Source organism: Lissotriton helveticus, chromosome 4_1 (assembly GCF_964261635.1).
Source record: "Lissotriton helveticus chromosome 4_1, aLisHel1.1, whole genome shotgun sequence".
NCBI lineage: Eukaryota > Metazoa > Chordata > Amphibia > Caudata > Salamandridae > Lissotriton > Lissotriton helveticus.
In genome coordinates this window covers 1,454,760,550-1,454,778,802 of record NC_136063.1, presented here as the reverse complement: position 1 = coordinate 1,454,778,802, position 18,253 = coordinate 1,454,760,550, and the positions used below count along the sequence as shown (strand labels likewise).

At 49.5% G+C, this 18,253-nt stretch overlaps 2 protein-coding genes across 4 annotated transcripts in view; one reads left to right on the top strand and one right to left on the bottom strand.

Moving 5' to 3' along the window:
- PSMG4 (proteasome assembly chaperone 4) overlaps positions 1 to 1,143 on the bottom strand; it is a 56,464-nt gene extending 55,321 nt beyond the window's left edge. The window contains exon 1 of the mRNA XM_078688040.1: positions 874 to 1,143. Within this exon, the coding sequence (XP_078544166.1) occupies positions 874 to 1,047 (174 nt within the window). The 5' untranslated portion in view covers positions 1,048 to 1,143. The remainder of the gene's footprint in view (positions 1 to 873) is intronic.
- A 445-nt stretch (positions 1,144 to 1,588) lies between these two features.
- ACD (ACD shelterin complex subunit and telomerase recruitment factor) overlaps positions 1,589 to 18,253 on the top strand; it is a 283,828-nt gene continuing 267,163 nt past the window's right edge. Inside the window, exon 1 of one of the 3 annotated variants that reach the window (XM_078688039.1) lies at positions 1,589 to 1,779. The gene's annotated coding sequence lies outside the window, so the exon portion shown is untranslated. The remainder of the gene's footprint in view (positions 1,780 to 18,253) is intronic. The other 2 variants (XM_078688038.1, XM_078688037.1) reach the window with 2 other exon arrangements.

The following is an 18,253-nucleotide window of genomic DNA, read 5'->3' as shown; positions in this document are numbered from 1 at the left end:
ATGTGTTGCTCTCTACTGAAAAAAGACAACTATCCTGAAACACATGTCTAGAGATACACAGCACTGGCTGCAACAACAAGGGTGAAAAACTAAAGCGTGACACCGAAGTAAGTGTTATCATGCACTGCATTTAATATGATGCATCGGGGCTAACTGAGTGCTGGGATTTGAGGCAGTGTGTGCCCATCCTCCTTCTGTCTGCCATCATGGTGTGACGAGAGCGTAGTTAACCAAGAAGAAACTTCCCGGTGTGTGCGTTCCCTGAACAAAGGGACATGAAGAGCAGAGCTTGGGAAGACAATGGTAGTAAAGATTTGGACGTGTGAACTATTGTTCCTGCTAAGAAACGCTCCATCTGGTTTAGAATGAATTAACCTATATTTAGAGTCGATGATTTGCTATGCCTTGACGTGCAGCCGACATACGTTTCTATGTTTGAAGCAGCTACCGGCAAACGAGACTGGAACGTGGAATGGGTTTGGAGTGCTTCTCCTCAGAATCTCTAGCTGGTTTATAATACACTTTACTTTATATCCGATTAGTTGCCATCTATTACCATCCACCCAGACTCCATCCAGCCATCCTTACAATCATCGAGACCTCCAAATATCCATTCACACATGTATCTCCCCGACGTACCCCTAATACCCATCCACAGCTATCCTTGCATCCACTCCAGACACACAATACATGCAGCCAGCTTTGTTTGCATTTCTGTGCTGAGTCCTGGTGCATCAATGACATTAGGAGAATTAAACCGCTGTAGCAGAACCTTTTGCTAAAGCAACAAAAAGACATGCAAACAAGGACCGATTGGTACCTAGAACTGCCCGTCCCTCCCACACTGTGGGTAAGCAAGAACCAAACACTCACATATCGGCTGCACATGGCAACTGCAAGACTAGAAAAAGATCCAGAAGAGCCAACCCAAAGGAAGAATCCGCCAGACAGACGCATGACATGAAAGTGCACTCGTAATTCGCCCAGCTTCTCGCTAAAGTCGTGCAGTGAGATGCCTCGAGTCCCAATAGTATCGCCCTCATCCATGATTTAGCCGCACGCACCTCCTGGGCCAGCAATAGCAAATTAGCTCCGAAGTTCCAGTTTCACTTTCGTTTTGGAGCGTCAGGCTAGAGGAGCACGCGTGACGTAATATTTAGCGTGCTCTGTTCTTCATTTATATCCAGCCTTACACAGCCCTGCGTATACAAAAAAGAAACGGGCTGTGAAACTACACACGAAAGGGCACCACAAGAGCTTTGATTGGAATCAAGTGCTGTAACAAATCGCCCAGCCTTGCTAACAGGCTATGCATATTTTTAAAAGATATAAATACACTTTCGACAATCAATTAAAACAGGAGCCAATGTATCTATCTTTAATAATAAATAAATCCTTATTGCGTACAGTCACGATAGAAATATATTTCTGTCCAATAAAACATGCAGCAATACACTTACTCGTAAAGTAATCGAAACAGCGCAGTAATGGCAGAATTTGAGTACATGCCAAAGAGCCCGGTTTCCCGCAGTCCCCTTTCTGTGTCAATGACTACTCTCTTTGGATTGGCTCTATCGGAAGGAATATCATTTCCCGCTGTGTATGTTTTTGTCGCTGGTCTTTTCCACTCTACAGGCAGATACGATTAGTAAAGAGATTTGAGGTACAGGTGGCATCAGCCCCCGAGCGCTTGGAAGTGGAGGGGGCTGAACCTGACGCATCTTTCCAGTCATCGGGCTGATCGCCCCCCAGATCGAGGACTTCCACTCCACAGCGGAGGTGCGCGGGCATTGGAATGTTGGGAAATCATGTTGTTTAGAGCAGTAGTTTAGTCACGTTACCGCGCATCCTATTTTTTTTTATTTATTTCATGCGTTTTTATATAGCGCGGACTTTACCCGAAGGTGTCAGAGCGCTTCACAATATGAACAGAACTGTCACATGAGGAGGAAATTACAAGTGAACAAATTACAAAAGCAAACATTAAGTTACATGAGCAAAAGTGACTACAAGAGGTAGCAAACGGTGCATTACAGGAGAAAAAAGGGACGTGTCAGGTTACAAAAGCGTACAAAGTACAAGTAGAGGTATAGTACTGCAATAACTGGCAGACACTCAAACACAAGAACAAACGTTACGTAGGCAATGACGGCACTTGTGCAAGTATCTAAAGCAAACAAAATGTAATAGGTAGCAAACAGTGTGTTACAGGAAAAAAGTGACGTGTGCATGTTACAAAAGAGTACCAAACACAGGTAGAAGGATAATACTGCAATAAATGGCATAACACACTGGGAAGGCACTTCCATAGTCATGGAGAAAAGGATTCTCTGTAATGGAAGGTCTTCCTTCAGATAATAGAGAGGGTGTGAATTACATTTTGAAGTGTCTTTGAAGGAGGAGAACTTTGAGGTCAGTTTTGAAGGCCTGGGAGGAGGTGGTGGTCCGGAGCTGAGGCGGAAGTAAGTTTCAGATTCTCACTGTGTTGCCTGAAAAGGATTGGGCCATCGATCTTTCCTTCTTGAAAGTGGGAGGTTGAAGCAGTACATTTTCTGCATTACATGATGGCCTAGAGCCTCCAGAGAGTTTCAGTTTATTCGCCAGGTAGCGAGGAGAGGAGGAGTGCAAGGCTTTGTGGGTGATACAGGCAGTCTTGTAGATAGAATGCTTCACATTGACGTGTAGTCATAGGGTACGATCAGTGGTCGAAGTACATAAAAAATTATGAAAACTGTGATCCTGCATACAGTGGGGCTGGGGTGAAAGACGTGACTGAAAATAACACAATATTTTTTTTCTGTCGGCTGGAGAGGATGTGGTCCGTCGGCTTAAACTGCCGACTTTGGTGCTGGAAACCAGGGTTCGAGCCTCGAGGTCGCGTCCACATCCTGTGATTCTGGGCAAATCACTTAATCTCCCCGTGCCTGAATGTGTAATGTAAATACGGTGCTCATGTAAAGCGCTCCAATCCCTTCGGGTCGAGTTCACGCTATATAAATATGCAAAAAAAACTGCACATATAATTACGCACTCACCTGTAGTGTCCGGCTGGACACGCTCTAGTGTTTCACCCTGGTAAACACACACTAACACCCACCCATCACAGGCGTCGCCAGTCTGGTGACCCTGTTAATAAAAGGGGTGGGTGCACGTGCCCTGGGCCAGTTCCAGTACCCCACTGCCTGTGTGGCCAATATGTGGGCCTAGGGCCTGAAACACCACAACACCTTAAATGAAAAACAAAAACACATTAAACCAACTCTCCCCAAATGTTTTAGAACCACAATCCACTTTTTAGCATGGCAAGCTTTCGGAACTTACATTTAGTGGACATAAATCAGGTAGTTTTTAAAATACAACTAAAGTATTGTGTGGTAGGACTCTGTCATTTACAGACAGCACATTTTCCATTTAAATGGGCACAACATTTGTACGTACAGGTTTACTGATAACACTATATAGCACACAAACGATAATGTGTGAAAATTGGTTTACAGTGAATATTTATCATTTGTGCATCACCAAGGAAAAGTGTCTTTATTTGTTTTCATCCTATTAAACTCTTTGCTTCCATCACACTTCAGAATTACAAAAAAGTTAATCATTTTTGCTTTCCAAACAGTATTGTTGAATGCATACAGTTCATTTATAAGTTTTTTTTAAAAGTTCAACAAGACCTTTACTGACTATGCAAAGTTGACACAGCAGGGTGCCTACATCCCAGCGGGCCGGCACGGTGTCCCATTCGAATTCTCATCTGAGGGGGTATCGGAAGAAGCACAGCAAGCCGCCTACAACCCATCGGGTCCGACCGCGTAAGGCTGGGCATGCAAGTTAGTCAGTCAACTATACAGCTCGCCAACAAACATAAATATCCCAAAAACATGAAAGGCCACAGTTCTCTTGCAACTGGTCTTCATCTGGGTCGACCATCACTGCCACTTCCCCCGCCATGTGCCACCATCCCATTCAGTTGCTGCTCCCAAACCCTCAGATTGTGCAGTGCCAGCCAGACCGTCTCCTCCAACATCTCATGAGTCTACCTCTTCGCCGCGTCCCTCCCCCTCCCGTCCGCCCACCTCCTCCGGTAGCTGGTCTGGGTGTATGTCAAAAGTATGTTTCAGCAGGTAAGTTTGCAGAGGGGCCAAAATGTCCCGTGGGCAGGATGTAGGTGTCATAAGTATGAAGGTGGTCTTGAAAGTGTATAAGATCGTTCAACCACTCCTTAAATTTGGGAGCTCTTCCTCTCCCCCAACGGCATGCAATCCGTCTTTTTGCTAACAAAAGGGCCAGAGAGGTGTATTTTCGGATCTTAACAGGCAATTGCTAAGTGTACTCCAAGAGCGCCACAAGGGGGGTGTCCGGCACATGCACCCTGGTCATCTCGTCCAAAGCGCTAAGGGCCTCCCTCCAGTATTTCCGGATCAGTGGGCAATCCCAGGCTAGGTGTCCAAACCCGGCACCCTCCGCTCCGCATCGGTCACAACGGTCGGTGTCGCACAGCCAGAGACAGTGCAGTCGGGCAGGTGTATAATAAAGTTGGTGTAGATATCTATAATGTATGAGTCGTAATCTGCTGTTAGCCGAGATTTTGCCCGTCTGCCAACAGCAGAAGGACCACTGTTCCTACGTGAGGGGGTGTCCCATGTCCTCCTCCCACCTGTTCTTGTCCGGGGCGGGGTCCCTCTCCCACTCCCCCTGTGTAGTGGAATATAGCCGCAAGACTACATGCTCTGGGGAATCCTGTTGTAGTAGGAGGTGCAGGGGGGCCATGATGGGCGGTTCGAGTGGGAAGCAAGGTGCGAGGGCCCGAACATCCTGCCGGTGTCGCACGTAGTAGAAGCATTCCAACGGGGTAGGGGAGGAGGTACCAAAAAACTCGTCACTGATGCAAAAAGTCCCTTCTGTGTACAGTTGACCCCAAGTGAGTCGTGAGAGTTTTCGTAACATCCAACAGCAACCCCCTCTTGTGTAACAGGCATATCGTGCCGTCCTCGCAAAGGTGCCAGAGGTGAGTATAATAGGGGACTCTGGAGCCTCCGCGTCAAGTCCTGCCAAGCGCGAGTGGTGCATTGGACGGTAGTAGATGCCAGGTCTCTAGGTACCGTGGGGAGGCTCAGATATGCTGAATAAGGAGTGGGAGCCATGTGCCCATCCTCCACTGCCAAATTAGGCATGTATGGGGGGGGGGTGTATCCAGTAGGCCGCAAAATGAGCCTGAGCACAGGTAAAATATAATTCAATCTCAGGGACCTCCGGAATCAAAGGGATGCTTGAGGACCTCCCAGGCTAGTCTGGGCTGCTTCCCGCCCCATGTCAATCTGCAATCTGATCAGTTGTGATTTAATACTGTTTAAAGAAATGGCGGCTCGGAGCGTAAGGTATGTTAGTGAACAGGTAGAGAAGCTTAGGTAAGATCACCATCTTAATCAAAGACACTCTGGCGGCCATGGATAAGGGCATCGCAATCCACCTGTTTATTTTGTCCGTCAGTTGATCTAGTACGCGGCCTTAATTGTGTCTCATCAATTCTTCCTGGCAGCGGGAGACGCGGACGCCCAGATACGTAACCGATTCTGCGCACCAAGCCAGTGGATAGTCAGGCTCAAAACTAGGGGTGGAGTCAGTTAGGGGGAATATCTGGGATTAAGGCTTGTATCAGGGTCTCTCAGATATAGCGTCAGGTCATCCGCATACAATGATATTAAAATTTGTCTCTCCAGGTAGACCAGGGCGTACTCCCGATGGTGTTGTCTGATTTTAGCCGCCAACGGTTCCATGGCAATAGCAAATAGGAGGGGTGACAAAGGGCATCCCTGTCGGGTGCCTCTGGTTATCGCAAAGGGGGCCGATTGTACATCGTTAATAGGATCCGTGCCTGCAGCCTGAGTACAACAGGTTGATCCAGGCCAGAAAGGGGGGGGACCCCATGTGCTGCAGCACGAAGGCAAGGTAGTCCCATTCCAGAGAATCAGATGCCTTAGTGGCGTCTAGGAATATTGCTGCAGCGTTTGTCTCCGGCTCCATGTCCTGCATTAGCGCGAACAGTGTGCGCAAGTTGTGGGAGGTGCCTCTAGTTGGTACAAAGCCCGACTGGTCCGGGAGGACCAATGCGGTCATCAGGGGGCTGATACGGTTGGCAATTAATTCGGCTAGGATTTTTGCAGCCACATTTATTAAAGAGAGGGGCCTGTACGAATCACAATACTTAGCATCTTTACCTGGCTTGGGTATGGAGATAATGTGTGCTTCTCGCGTAGAGGGAGGAAGAACGCAGACTCCCTAGCCTCCTCGAACACATGTCGCAAGATCGGGATGAGCAGGTGATGAAAGGTTTTATAGAATTCAGCCGGGCGGCCATCCGGCGCCTTTCCAGACGATAGCTGCATTATAGCTGGTACCATCTCCTCATCCTCGTAATGTCGTAAAAGGAATTTCCGTTGGCCATCTCCCAACCATGCAATCGCCGAATCCTCAAAAAAGGAATCAAACTCACTGGAGTGGTCTCTTTGAGTCTTATACAGACATTTATAGAAGCGTCGGAAGGTTGCCACTATATCAGCCGTATCTCTATGGATCTGGCCATCCTCATCCTCAACATCTAGGACTGTATTTGAGAATCGCGCGGGCCGGATTAGGGATGCCAACGCTTTACCTGGCCTGTCTCCCTCTCCGTACTGGTGAGCCTTGTAATACTTTCCCCTGAATTTACACTCGCTTTCCACAGTGTCCTGGTACTCATCTAGTGTACTTCTAAACTGCTCCTGCAGCTCGGGCGTTGGGGCTGTCTGTAGTTGAGTTTCGATATGTTTGAGATCGTCCTCAAGCCTACGCAGTCTGGCCCTGATATCGTTCAGGATTCCCCCGCTTTTGGCAATGCACAGGCCACGAATGGTTACTTTAAATGCCTCCAATATCGTGGAGTAGTGCACAACTGAGTTTTCGTTGCGCCGGAAGAAGTCTGCAATCTCCTGTTCAAACTCTTGTTTAAAGACTGAGTCAAGCAGGGAAAGTGGACTCAGTTACCAGTTCAAAAAAAGGAGAGCTTTCATTTTCATGCGGGGGAAAGAGTGATGAGCACTGGGGAATGATCGGAATAAGTGCGAGGGAGATGGAGGGCATGTGACAGCCACGGGATAAGCCCTTTAGTGATAAGCCACATATCAAAATCTGGACCAGGAGGCCCGAGCCGTTGTGAAGCAGGTCCCTTCCCTCTGCAGCGGGTGCATATGTCGCCACGCATCAACGATGTCATGATCCGCAACAATCAAGTTTAAAGCGGATGGGGATGTGAACCAGTGGTGTGGTTGCGGGTGTGAGCGGTCAAGAGCAGGCTCAATGGTGACATTCAGGTCCCCTCCCCAAAGCTAGTGTGTGGAGCCTATTTCCAGGATTTTACCCCAGAGTAGCCTAAAACATTTTGGGGCATCGGAGTTGGGCCCATAGCAGGAGACAAATGTGAAGGTCTGTGCGACTAATCTGCCCCAGGTAATGGAGTATCGACCCTGCTTGTCCACCAGAGACCCTATAGGAGTGTATGGAAGAGTTTTCCTCACGAGAATGCACGTGCCGCGTGCGTACGATGAGTAGGAAGAGAAGCTGGCATAGCTGGCCCAGCGAGATGCAAATGCAAGGGTAGTGCTAGGATTAAAAAGTGTTTCCTGCAGCATCGCGCAGTGTATGTTGTGTCGGTCTAGGTAAGCTAGGATGTGTCGGCGCTTGCGCGGGTCTCCCAGCCCTCGTACGTTCCATTTGAGGAACCGGTATGTTGGATGAGTCTGGGGATCAGTCACGGCAGCAGACATGGTAATACATATTCATCAGCAATGTGTGTTGGGTGGCAGTCGCAGATCGGATTCGCAAACTGGACCTGATGGCCTGTGTCGTGTGGCAACTCATTAAACTGTACAATTCTGTGGCAAGAAGTGAACTTCCACCCCTCCCACATCAGCAGCCCAATCCTGCCGTGGTCCCCTTCTCTCCCTTCCCCCCCACATTTCTGTGTCCCGAGAGACACCATAAATCCTTTCTAAACAATAAGACTGAGAGAGAAGATCAAACAACCAAAACTTTTCTACCCCAGTGAAAATATTCGAACAGTAGGTAGGGTTCACCTAATGGGTGGGTTCCAGAGGGCATCCAAAGCCTCCTCGCAGGAGCGAGGGCATTCGGGCAACATTAGAGGGTCAACTCGTGCCAGTTCACATTCTAAGTCTAGGGCTTAATGGGTGACCAGTGCAAGGATATAGGGACAGAGGACTTACCATCTTAGCCCCGTCTTAGTCTTAGTAGTCTCAGCAGCGCTGGTCAGGGTGAGAAGCGCGCATCGGCAGTCCATACATATCACCCGGTCAGTGTCTATGTCGCAGTGCTTCCCCTCCACGCTTATCGGCTGTGTCAGAAAGGATGCATCCAGGAAAGTGGGCTGTGTCAGAGAGGATGCATCCAGGAAAGGGTATGTCGTAACGGCAAGTTCTTGTTCACCATACAATTATTAGTGCAGGGCCGGTGCAGCATTTCTTCACTCTATGTCGGAGGCGCCGCCGTGTTCATCCATGGGGTGGGGAGGAGATGCACTGGCAGCCGGCTGCTTTGGCATGCTTTGGCATGCTTTTAAGAAAGTTCTGTGCCTGTTGTGGGGTGTTGAAAAAAAAACTGTTTCCCCGAGTATGTGATTTTGAGCCGTTTTGGGAAGAGCATAGCGTAGGGCAGATTTAGCTGCTGCATTTTCTTTTTGAATGGGATGAACTTTCTCCTCTGTTCCTGCACTGCCATGGTAAAATCAGGGTAGAGAGAGATCTCCATACCCTCAAAACGGAGCTGCCCATGTTCCCTGAACAGGCGGAGGGCAGTGTCGCAGTCCCGATAATTTAGTATCCTGGCTATTATCGGCCAGGGAGTGGCACCCGGGATAGGTCGTGCAGAAAGGGATCGGTGCGCCCGCTTCACCACCAAGACCGGCGAGAAGGCCTCCCTCCCAAACAGCGTTATAAGGAGACGCTCCACAAAGTCCTCCATTCGCCCTGTAGCTGTCGACTCAGATACGCCAAGGATTCGGAGGTTGTTGCGGCAAGAGCGGGATTCCAATTTCTCTTTTTTGGCGGCTATTACCTTGAGGACTCTTTCCATGTCAGATGTTCGCGACATGGTAGCAGTGGCGGAGTCCTCTAGGTCCGAGATACGGCGCTCTTCATCCGTCAGCCGGTCTTCATGTTTGTCCGCCCTGTGCGTGACTCAGTCCAGCCTGGAGGTCAAGCTGGACTGCATGATGAGCAGGAGTTCCTTTAAGTCTGCAGTGGAGGGGGGTGGGGGTTCCGCGTGGTCATCCTCCTGATCGGTCTGTGAGCGGGTGGCCTTTCTTGCTTCAAAATTCAGCTTTGGCTGGCGTCCGTCCGGCTTCCTCATCTCCGAAGGCTGGGACGCATATTACTGTACTCAAGCAAAAGGGGAGGGGGTCCGTCTGTGATTGCAGGGTCAGTCACTGTCGCGCCGCCCTGAGTGTATTGCGTGCAGTGGTCATCTATGCGGTGCTCAGGTCGCAAGTAGGCCTTCAGGTCCAGAGCAGCAAAGAGGTACGGCGTCTCAGCAGCGATCTGTCTAGAGATATCTCCGCCACAACAAGTCCTGTGTCCGGCCTTCACCGGCAGCTGCGTGCTCCCTTCAACAGCGTTGTTTTAAATCAGTCCGCAGCTCAAGCCTGTCCTATGGAAAGTTCCAGCAGATGGGGGGGGGGCTCTCGCCTACAGCCTCCAGCCCCTCAGTGGCGACAATGCATGTGTGGCAACACCGCGCGGCAGCGGGGAGAGACCCCCTCAAGCGGGTACTCCCAGGCTTATATGGGCCTGCACTGCCTCAAGGCCCTTGCAGAGGGTATGCCATTTTTAAGGGAGATGACCTCAGGTGCCAGGCCCAGGCTCCCCAGTCCGCAATGCCACAAGGGAAGCTCCCTTCCAATGCCTCCACAGCGATGTCAGTCCAGATCTCGTTTTGTGCAGCGCGGGTATCGGGGCCTATGCGCAGGGGTTCAGTAGCGCTTCCTTCTTCGCCTCCCCTGGGCGCCCCAGCAGGCCACCGGAAGCTCGTGGATCTCGCTAGGCCGCTGAGGAGGGAGGGGCACCGCAGCCTTCCACGCAGTGCGCCTCACCGTAGCACTGGGCCCTCTCCCCCGTCACTCACGTGCCGTCTCCGTTCCGTTCCGCTCCGCTCTCCTAGCCGGGCAGCCCAAGGAGTCTCCTCCGTCTGCGAGACCGCACACAAATTCCGCGCGTCCTACTGGGGCCTCCATCGTGGCGTCCTCCTCCCGTCTCGCTGGTGACACAGGCTTCGGGCAGGACTCCGAACTCAGGCAGTGGCAGCGGACAGTAGCAGCGCCCTCCAGACGCCGCAAGCAATGCCCTCCTCGCTGCAGCCACACTCCACCCGCACTCTCCCACAGTCAGCAGTCCGCCGTGGTTGCCGCCATCTTGCAGAGCCCAACTCCGGGTGCAGGTAATGGATCCTCAGATTACTGCCACACAAGCCTTCTGAGTGCTGTGTGGTCGTTTTCAGCACGAGATGACACAGATGCCAGGCGGATGGTGGCCCGAACCGCAATAGTCTCACGCGAGTCGGCCATCTTGCTTGGCGCCCTCTAGCGCCCCCCACAGTTCATTTATAAGTATTTACATTTTGTTAATACAATTACAATTAAGGTTCCCGGTTTTCCGTTTAAACCGATTTTTACTCATAAATACAGACGGAAAACTTGTTTTCCTTTTTCTGAATTTATAAATAGAAACGGAAAAATACTGCCATAAGAAATGGCCAGGTGAAATCTGAAATCACTGCCATCAGCCGTTCTGAAGAGGGATGAACAAGTGTAGCCTGGAGTGCTGTGTCTCTCCACCCCAAATAGAAGGAAATACATTATCTGCGCATTTCCTCCCTGCACAGAAACTTTGTTCTATAGGTACCCATTTTTTTCACTGCTGGTATGTTGGTTCTGTTCTAATTATGAGCAGATCTGGGCTGCTTGAACATAGGTTTTCACACTAGAGAATCCCAGTTCCCCTTCCATAACAGGTTTTAATAACACGAGTAGAAAGGGCTGGTGAGATTTTACGTTTACGGAAACAGAAACAAGTGCATTAAGTTTGGCGAGGGGCGTATTTTGAGGATGGCTTCGGCAAACTTACGCCCTGACTGCTTGGCCTCTTTGAGCCAGCCAGACGTTTTCTGACAATAATTTGTCACCTCAGGGGAAAAATAAACATTCACGAACACAAAACCTTCCCGAAGGACATTCGCAAAGTTTTTTTGCAACTTTACAAAACTACTCTATAACACTCAGTTCAGAAAAGAAATAAGGAAACAGAAGTCAGTCATGCCAAAAGTTATATCCAAGGGCCCGGGGGAGGTGGGAATTTCCATTGCAACACTCCAGTCTTCCTTGGGTCCTCAGTATTGCCCAGTGATATCATGAGACAGTTGAAATCTGAAGTCACTGCCATCAAACTGCCACTCTGGAGAGGGATGAACAAGTTCAGCCTGGAGTGCTGTGTCTTCCCACCCCCAAACAGAATGAATCACATTAGCTGCTCATTTACCCCCTGCACAGTAAGTTGGTATAAAACCGAGATAGAATGCTCTCCAGTACTTGAGCAAGCAGGGGAGAAAATGTAGTCTGTGCCAACCATAGCGAATCTCGAACTGGCTACGACGGGCAGAGGGTGTACTAAAAGCTACAATGCTAACAACCACAATACAAAAGTGGAAACAGACCACAAGGCAGGTAACCATATTCAAGGGAATTCTGCCCACCCATGCCTAGCTACTCCCTTAAGCGCCTCATCCAAAAACGTGACTATAGGCAGCAGCCACCCTTTCACACAGACGAGCTTAAAAAAAAAAAAGAGAGGTGTGTGTAATGTTGGGGGCCCTGGGCCCTCATTGCTAAAAGGACTGACGCAGACACAGTCAGATACTTGGTACAACTGGCCCAGAGCACATGGGCTCGGCCCCTTTTATTAAAGCTGTGTCACCTGACCAGTGACATCAGTGGTGGGTGGGTGTTCAGTGTGCTGGCTTACAAACACTAGACTGCTGACCGTGATTCTGGATCACTACATTCCTCCCAAACTTGGGGGAAAATGAAAACAAATGAAAGTCCAACCTGTGGGAGAAAAAGTACAATTTGCAAACCCCACGATAAAGTTCAACCTGTGGGATAGAAAATGTACATACAAATGTAACACTGGACTCTAGGATTTGAAGAGTCTCTTTGGTGGATGGCAGGCCGCAGATGGTGTAGTTGCTGCATCCAGGACTCATGAGGCACTGTGGCATGGTTTGCAGTTGTTCGGCGGGTCCTATCTTCTGTCTGCGCCGCCTGGACATTGTTCTCAGTCTTGCCTTTGCTTGGCACCACTGGTGACAGTTGGTAGTTAGATAGAAGGGTGACGTGATCTGAGTATTGTTTGTCTTCTCGGTTCTCCTCTTCATTCCTGGTCCTTGGTGATGTCTCTGGGCAGGCTTCAAAGTATTTCTGGGAAGACGAAAGGAGTAGGTGCATACATCCCTCTCACTAGGATGCCCCTCTTTGCCGGTATTCCTCTCTCACAAGATGTCCGGGAGGACCTCTTTGCCAGGCTTCCACTGGACTGGTGTTGTCGGTCATGTTGCTCCACCATAGCCTTCGGGCCGTGAGCGGGGCGCTCCACGATCTTCACCGTTGTGTCCTAGTTCCACCTGAAGGTTACGCTGTTGACTCTTTTCTTGCACATGAAGCTTTCCACTCTGTGGGTCTTGCAGACGCACCGCTGTGGATCTGTCTCTCTTGCGGGACTTGCTGCCACCAGAGTCCCTTGAGGCCTTTGCTTCTTGGGCTGCCACGGGTTGATGTGGAGTGGTCAGTTCCTCAGCCGGATGTGTGAGCACTCACGCCATTCAATCGTCCGCTCAACCCCAAAGGTAGATTGTTGTCAACAGTCCAAACTTGCCCTCTTCTGCGATTGCCACATGGATGGATGGCTTGTAGGTGGATATCTTTGACTTGTGCCGCCGGTGTTCATGCCAGGCCTTGTTCTCCGCTGCACTCCGGTGTTCCGGTGCATGTCACCATCTTATTCTGATGGCCGTGTGAGTTGACTGGTCACACCTCTTCACTTCTTGTGGTCTTCTAGTGGCACCGTGGCACTCACTACCCTTCTTCTCCTCCATTCCTTTCACGACGTGGTCTGTCCCTTTCTTTTCTTCAACTACCCAGGCCATCTCCGTGTGGCGTGCACTCCACACGAATCTCCCTGGTTGCGTCCTACCCTTAGGACACGCCTCCTCTTCTTCCGATTGCCAAACCAGGCATCGCACCTTTCTTCCTGTCGGTCCTTCTTTACTTCGGGTCGGTGTCATCAGACCTCTTCTGGGTCCCGTCCATGGACCTCTTCTTGATCTATTCAGTTACTATGCCTTTGATCTTCTGGCATGTCTTTGCAGTCTTGATCTTCTGACTGTCCGCTTCTCCTTTTCTTTCCGGGCGACCAACTGACTGGTCATCTTCTCTTTTTCTTTCCGGGCGACCAACTGCCTGGTCATCTTCTCCTTTTCTTTCTGGGTGACCAACTGCCTGGTCATCTTCTCCTTTTCTTTCCGGGAGACCAACTGCCTGGTCATCTTCTCCTTTTCTTTCCGGGCGACCAACTGACTGGTCATCTTCTCCTTTTCTTTCCGGGTGACCAACTGACTGGTCATCTTCTATTTTTCTCCCCGGGTGACCAACTGACTGGTCATCTTCTCCTTTTCTTTCCGGGTGACCAACTGAATGGTCATCTTCTCCTTTTCTTTCGGGCGACCAACTGCTTGGTCCGCATCTGGCGGTGACTTTCTGGCAAGTCCTCTTCGCTGTGACCTACTGACGGGTCTCCGAGGACGCGATCCCTGCGTTACTCGGTCGTGGTGGCGTGGAGTTCCTTCCCTCCTTGCACGGTCCTGCGCAATGCTGTTCGGTCCCGAGGTGTGGAGTTCCTTCACTCCTTGCGCAGTCCTGCGCAATGCTTTGCTTCTGACGCATTCCTGCGTCGTTTCTTGAAGTGTCCCTTGCGCTTCTGGCGCGTCCCGCGCTTCTGGCGTTGCTGGCTTTCCTCACCAACACGCTTGTGGAGCTGCCCTCTGCAGGCACTGTGTTGCTAACTTGCGTGGCGTTGCGGTGTCAGTCTTGTGCTGCTGTGTGGGTGTCCTGGGTCACTGTGCCGTGACAAAGGGTTTGCAACCACTGTGCTGGGGTTTCTTGCTTTGTGCAATGCTCGTTGCAGTTTATTGTGGGTATCACTTGTGGGGCTCTTGTATTCTTGGCTGTAACTGTAGGGGTTAAACAGCCTGTGGTTCTTTCTGTGGGGACCATTAGTCTCTCTCCTTTCCTCTAGGAGGGCCAATCCACCAGGGCCACTGCATCTCGTGCTTTCCTTAGATTGTTGGTTTTCACGTTGGAGACTGTCTTTTCCTCCCAAGTGCAACCGCTGGAACTGGCCACTAGGTGGCAGGCCAAAGTCCTCGATAGACCTCCGGTAGCTGCAGGCCTCTGCCGTTTGGAATGCCGTTGCCGGGACTGTGACTCTGCTGCGCGGATAAGGTGGCGCCGTGAATTTGGGCAGGCACGGCGTGGGGAAGGCTGTCAGGACCCAAGGCTTGAATACCGTCCTTCACTATCCAGCTGGGCAGCAGGTTTGGTCAGAGAGAGTGCGAATGTGGAGACTCAAGATGGCCGCCGCCGCCGCCATGGTCGAGGCTCGGCAGGCGTTCTAGTCTTTCAGATCCTCAGGAACCAATGTGAAGCGCGAGCGTGAGGAGAGCTTCGCACTTCACCAAGACAGCAGCCAGAGAGGTCCGTTATTACCGTCGTCAGTGAATTCTGTCAGGAGGAGTGTAAATCCTGACTGGAATTCTTCCAGTTGTTTGTAAACCTTGAAGAGGTTAGTTATTTCCCTTAACCCGGCGCATGATTCAAGCGCGGGTAGTCCAGAGTTCCGAGGAGCGGCACAGCAGGCAGCCGTGTGCGCACGTCAGAGAAGTCAAGTAGCGCCGAGCAGAGAACTCAGCGGGAGATGGAGAGGTGTTAGCGCATCTACCGAACATTTCCAGAGCCAAGAAGGAGCGGCTGACAAAAGCTGAAAGCAAGCTAAGTGACACTCGAAAAATATATATATATATATATTCAAAGTCAATCCTTACTGTTAAAGTTGATAAGGAGGAGTTCAGTGGCTAATTATTACTCCTGGAAAAAACGGAAAAAAAAGAGAGTTAAACATTGATGAAAGGCATGAACAATATAGCTCAATGGAAAATATATGTACATAAATGTGAATAAGCAGAAACCTCACCTAGCAGTCCAAGGGGTAGTAAGACTGCAATTCTGTGAAGAGAAAAGAAACAGTGTAAGATAGAAGGCACTCAAAACTACAAGGGAATAATACATTAAGAAAGCAAGAAATACAGAAACCCATTAAGAGGCGCACCTCTACTATAGTGAAGTAAGTGACCAATAGGATTCTAAAACAATCACAATACATGCTGAATTAATTAGGAATTCACTAGAAGAGTTATAACCCAAGCATATTCCTTTTTCTTTTGCCAGTGACAACTATAATAGAGGAGAGCCAATCACACACATAAGAAGAGGAGCAAGGGTTCTGCAGCGTAATGGTGGGTGAGAACACACGTTAGGATAGAGTTAACTAGAGAGAGAGTAGGAGGACAGGATATAATGAAATGTTATTGTTTTTAGGTTTTCCAGCAGCAAATAGCCCCCAGACGATCGGCTGAGGAAACCACGCAGGACCAGTCTCTTCTCTGTTTATTATTTTATCCAATTCCCCCGTCCCTGGAGGTAATGATGGAGGGTTCTGTGTAAGACCCACCAGCATTGTCTAGAGGGGCGTGGGTTCTAGCATCTCTGTTCCCGTGCAGTATTGGAAAATTCAAGAGTAAGTTTGGTAAGCCCTGACAGAGTGAAGTGCCCAAGTTGCCTTCGCACCCGAACAGAGATGGCGGAAGGAATTGACGTCCAATCCTTAGGAACCATTTTAGACGCAATACAAAAAGAATTGGGAGCGGTTAGGGAGGAGAATCGAAATCTGAGACAGGAGTTAGTTAGTGCCAGAAAAGAAACAGCCGAATTAGCGCGGAGTTTACGTCAACCGAGTAGTCTTGAGAGAGAGGCCATGAATCCAGTATTAGAGTCCACTAATAGAACCACAACACAAGTCATTCACTCCCTCTCCCCAGTTATACCATTAGCAGCTCCAGAGAGATTTAGTGGGGACCCACAGAAAGCCCAGATCTTTCTCTCTCAATGCTCATTACACTTCATGTGCCGCCCTTCGATCTTCCCAGACGCGCAGTCCAGAGTGGCCTTCATGCTCTCATATCTAAGTGGGGATGCAGCTTCGTGGTCCATGCCATTGGTCACTAGGGATGACCCCTTGTTAAGAAACTTTGAAGACTTCAAAAATGAATTCTTACGAATATTTGATCGAAGAAGAATTTCCCAGGTGGTGGACAATGAATTGCTTGACTTACGACAAGGAAACCGAGATTTGATAGCATACCTGGCCCAGTTCAATAAGTTAGTGGTAGAAACCGATTGGCCAGAAAACAAAAGAGCGGCGATATTCTATCGAGGATTGAGAGATGAATTAAAAGACACCTTGGCCCAGATTCCTAATCGACCCACTGAGGTATCGGCACTCATAGATTTGGTGTTGGAGATAGATTTCCGCCAGGGAGAGAGACGTGGTGAAAAGAAAAAAGATTTCAGAGCGATACCCCCAAGATTTGACCGGGCTCGACCAGACGGAGCTAGAAGCTCGGAGACTCACTCTGGAGTCGAACCAATGCAAATCGGAGCGATCAGAGGTCCTTTGACCAAGGAAGAGAAGGAGAAAAGAAGGGCCAATAACCAATGTATGTATTGTGGATCAGGAACCCATTTCGTTCGAGAGTGCCCAAAGAAACCCAAGAGTTCTTTCAAGCCGAAGGAAAACTAACGGCACCATCTGTGGGAGGAGTTGAGCAGGTGGGTGCGATTCAAGGAATAACTCCACAAGAGTATCAAGTAGCAAATACGTTGCAGTCGGCGGCCCCACATTTGATCATGACTATGGAGGTGAAGTTCGGGCAAACAACTCTGACGGAAGTATCGGTCATGATAGATTCGGGGGCCACTGGGAATTTCTGTGACTTGAGGTTTGCCGCTAGAGTGGGAATTCGGGCAATCCAAAAGTTGAAGAGCGAGCCTGTTCGTGCAGTGGATGGGACAAATCTATCATCGGGACCAATTGTAAGCCACACAGAAGTGATACAATTGACGGCCAATGACGGTCATCAGGAGAAGATCCAATTCAACTTAATAGATGCTCCTCAGTTTCAGCTGATTCTTGGTCTCCCGTGGCTTACAGAGCACAACCCCACAATCAACTGGAGTTCCAGAACTGTGGTGATGGATTCAAGTTATTGTCAAGAGAACTGTTTGAATTCACGAGTCGAACAAGTTAAGAACAACCCAGCCCTATCGTTGTGCTCTATGGAGCACACAATGTGTGTGATCAACGTTCAGGAAGTACCCGATGAATATAAGAAGTTTGCAAGTGTCTTTAATGAGGTGGAAGCAGAACTTTTACCCCCGCACCGAGTCTACGACTGTAAGATTGAACTGGAGCCGGGATCCAACTTGCCATGCAGCCGTGTCTATGCCTTGACTGAGAAGGAGCACCAACATTTGAAGGAGTATTTGGATAAATACCTTGCCAATGGCTTCATCCGACCGTCCCAGTCTCCAGTTTCATCTCCCCTATTTTTCGTACCGAAGAAGGAAAAAGGGGAATTACGGACGTGCATCGACTATAGAGCGATTAACAAGATAACCAAGAAGAACCGGTATCCATTGCCATTGATTTCGGTGCTTTTGGATCAAGTGAAAGGCGCGCAAATCTACACTAAGCTCGATTTGAGAGGAGCGTATCATCTAGTTCGAATGCGTGAGGGCGATGAGTGGAAAACGGCATTTCGAACTAGATTCGGTCTTTTTGAATATCAGGTGATGCCTTACGGATTGTGCAAGGCCCCTGCAGCCTTTCAACACTTCATCAACGATGTCTTGAAAGACTTTATAGATCGATGTGCGATAGTGTACATTGATGACATCCTCATCTACTCCTCTGATGTGGAGAAGCATCACGATCAAGTAAAAGGAGTGCTACAAAAGTTACAGGAGAACAGATTGTTT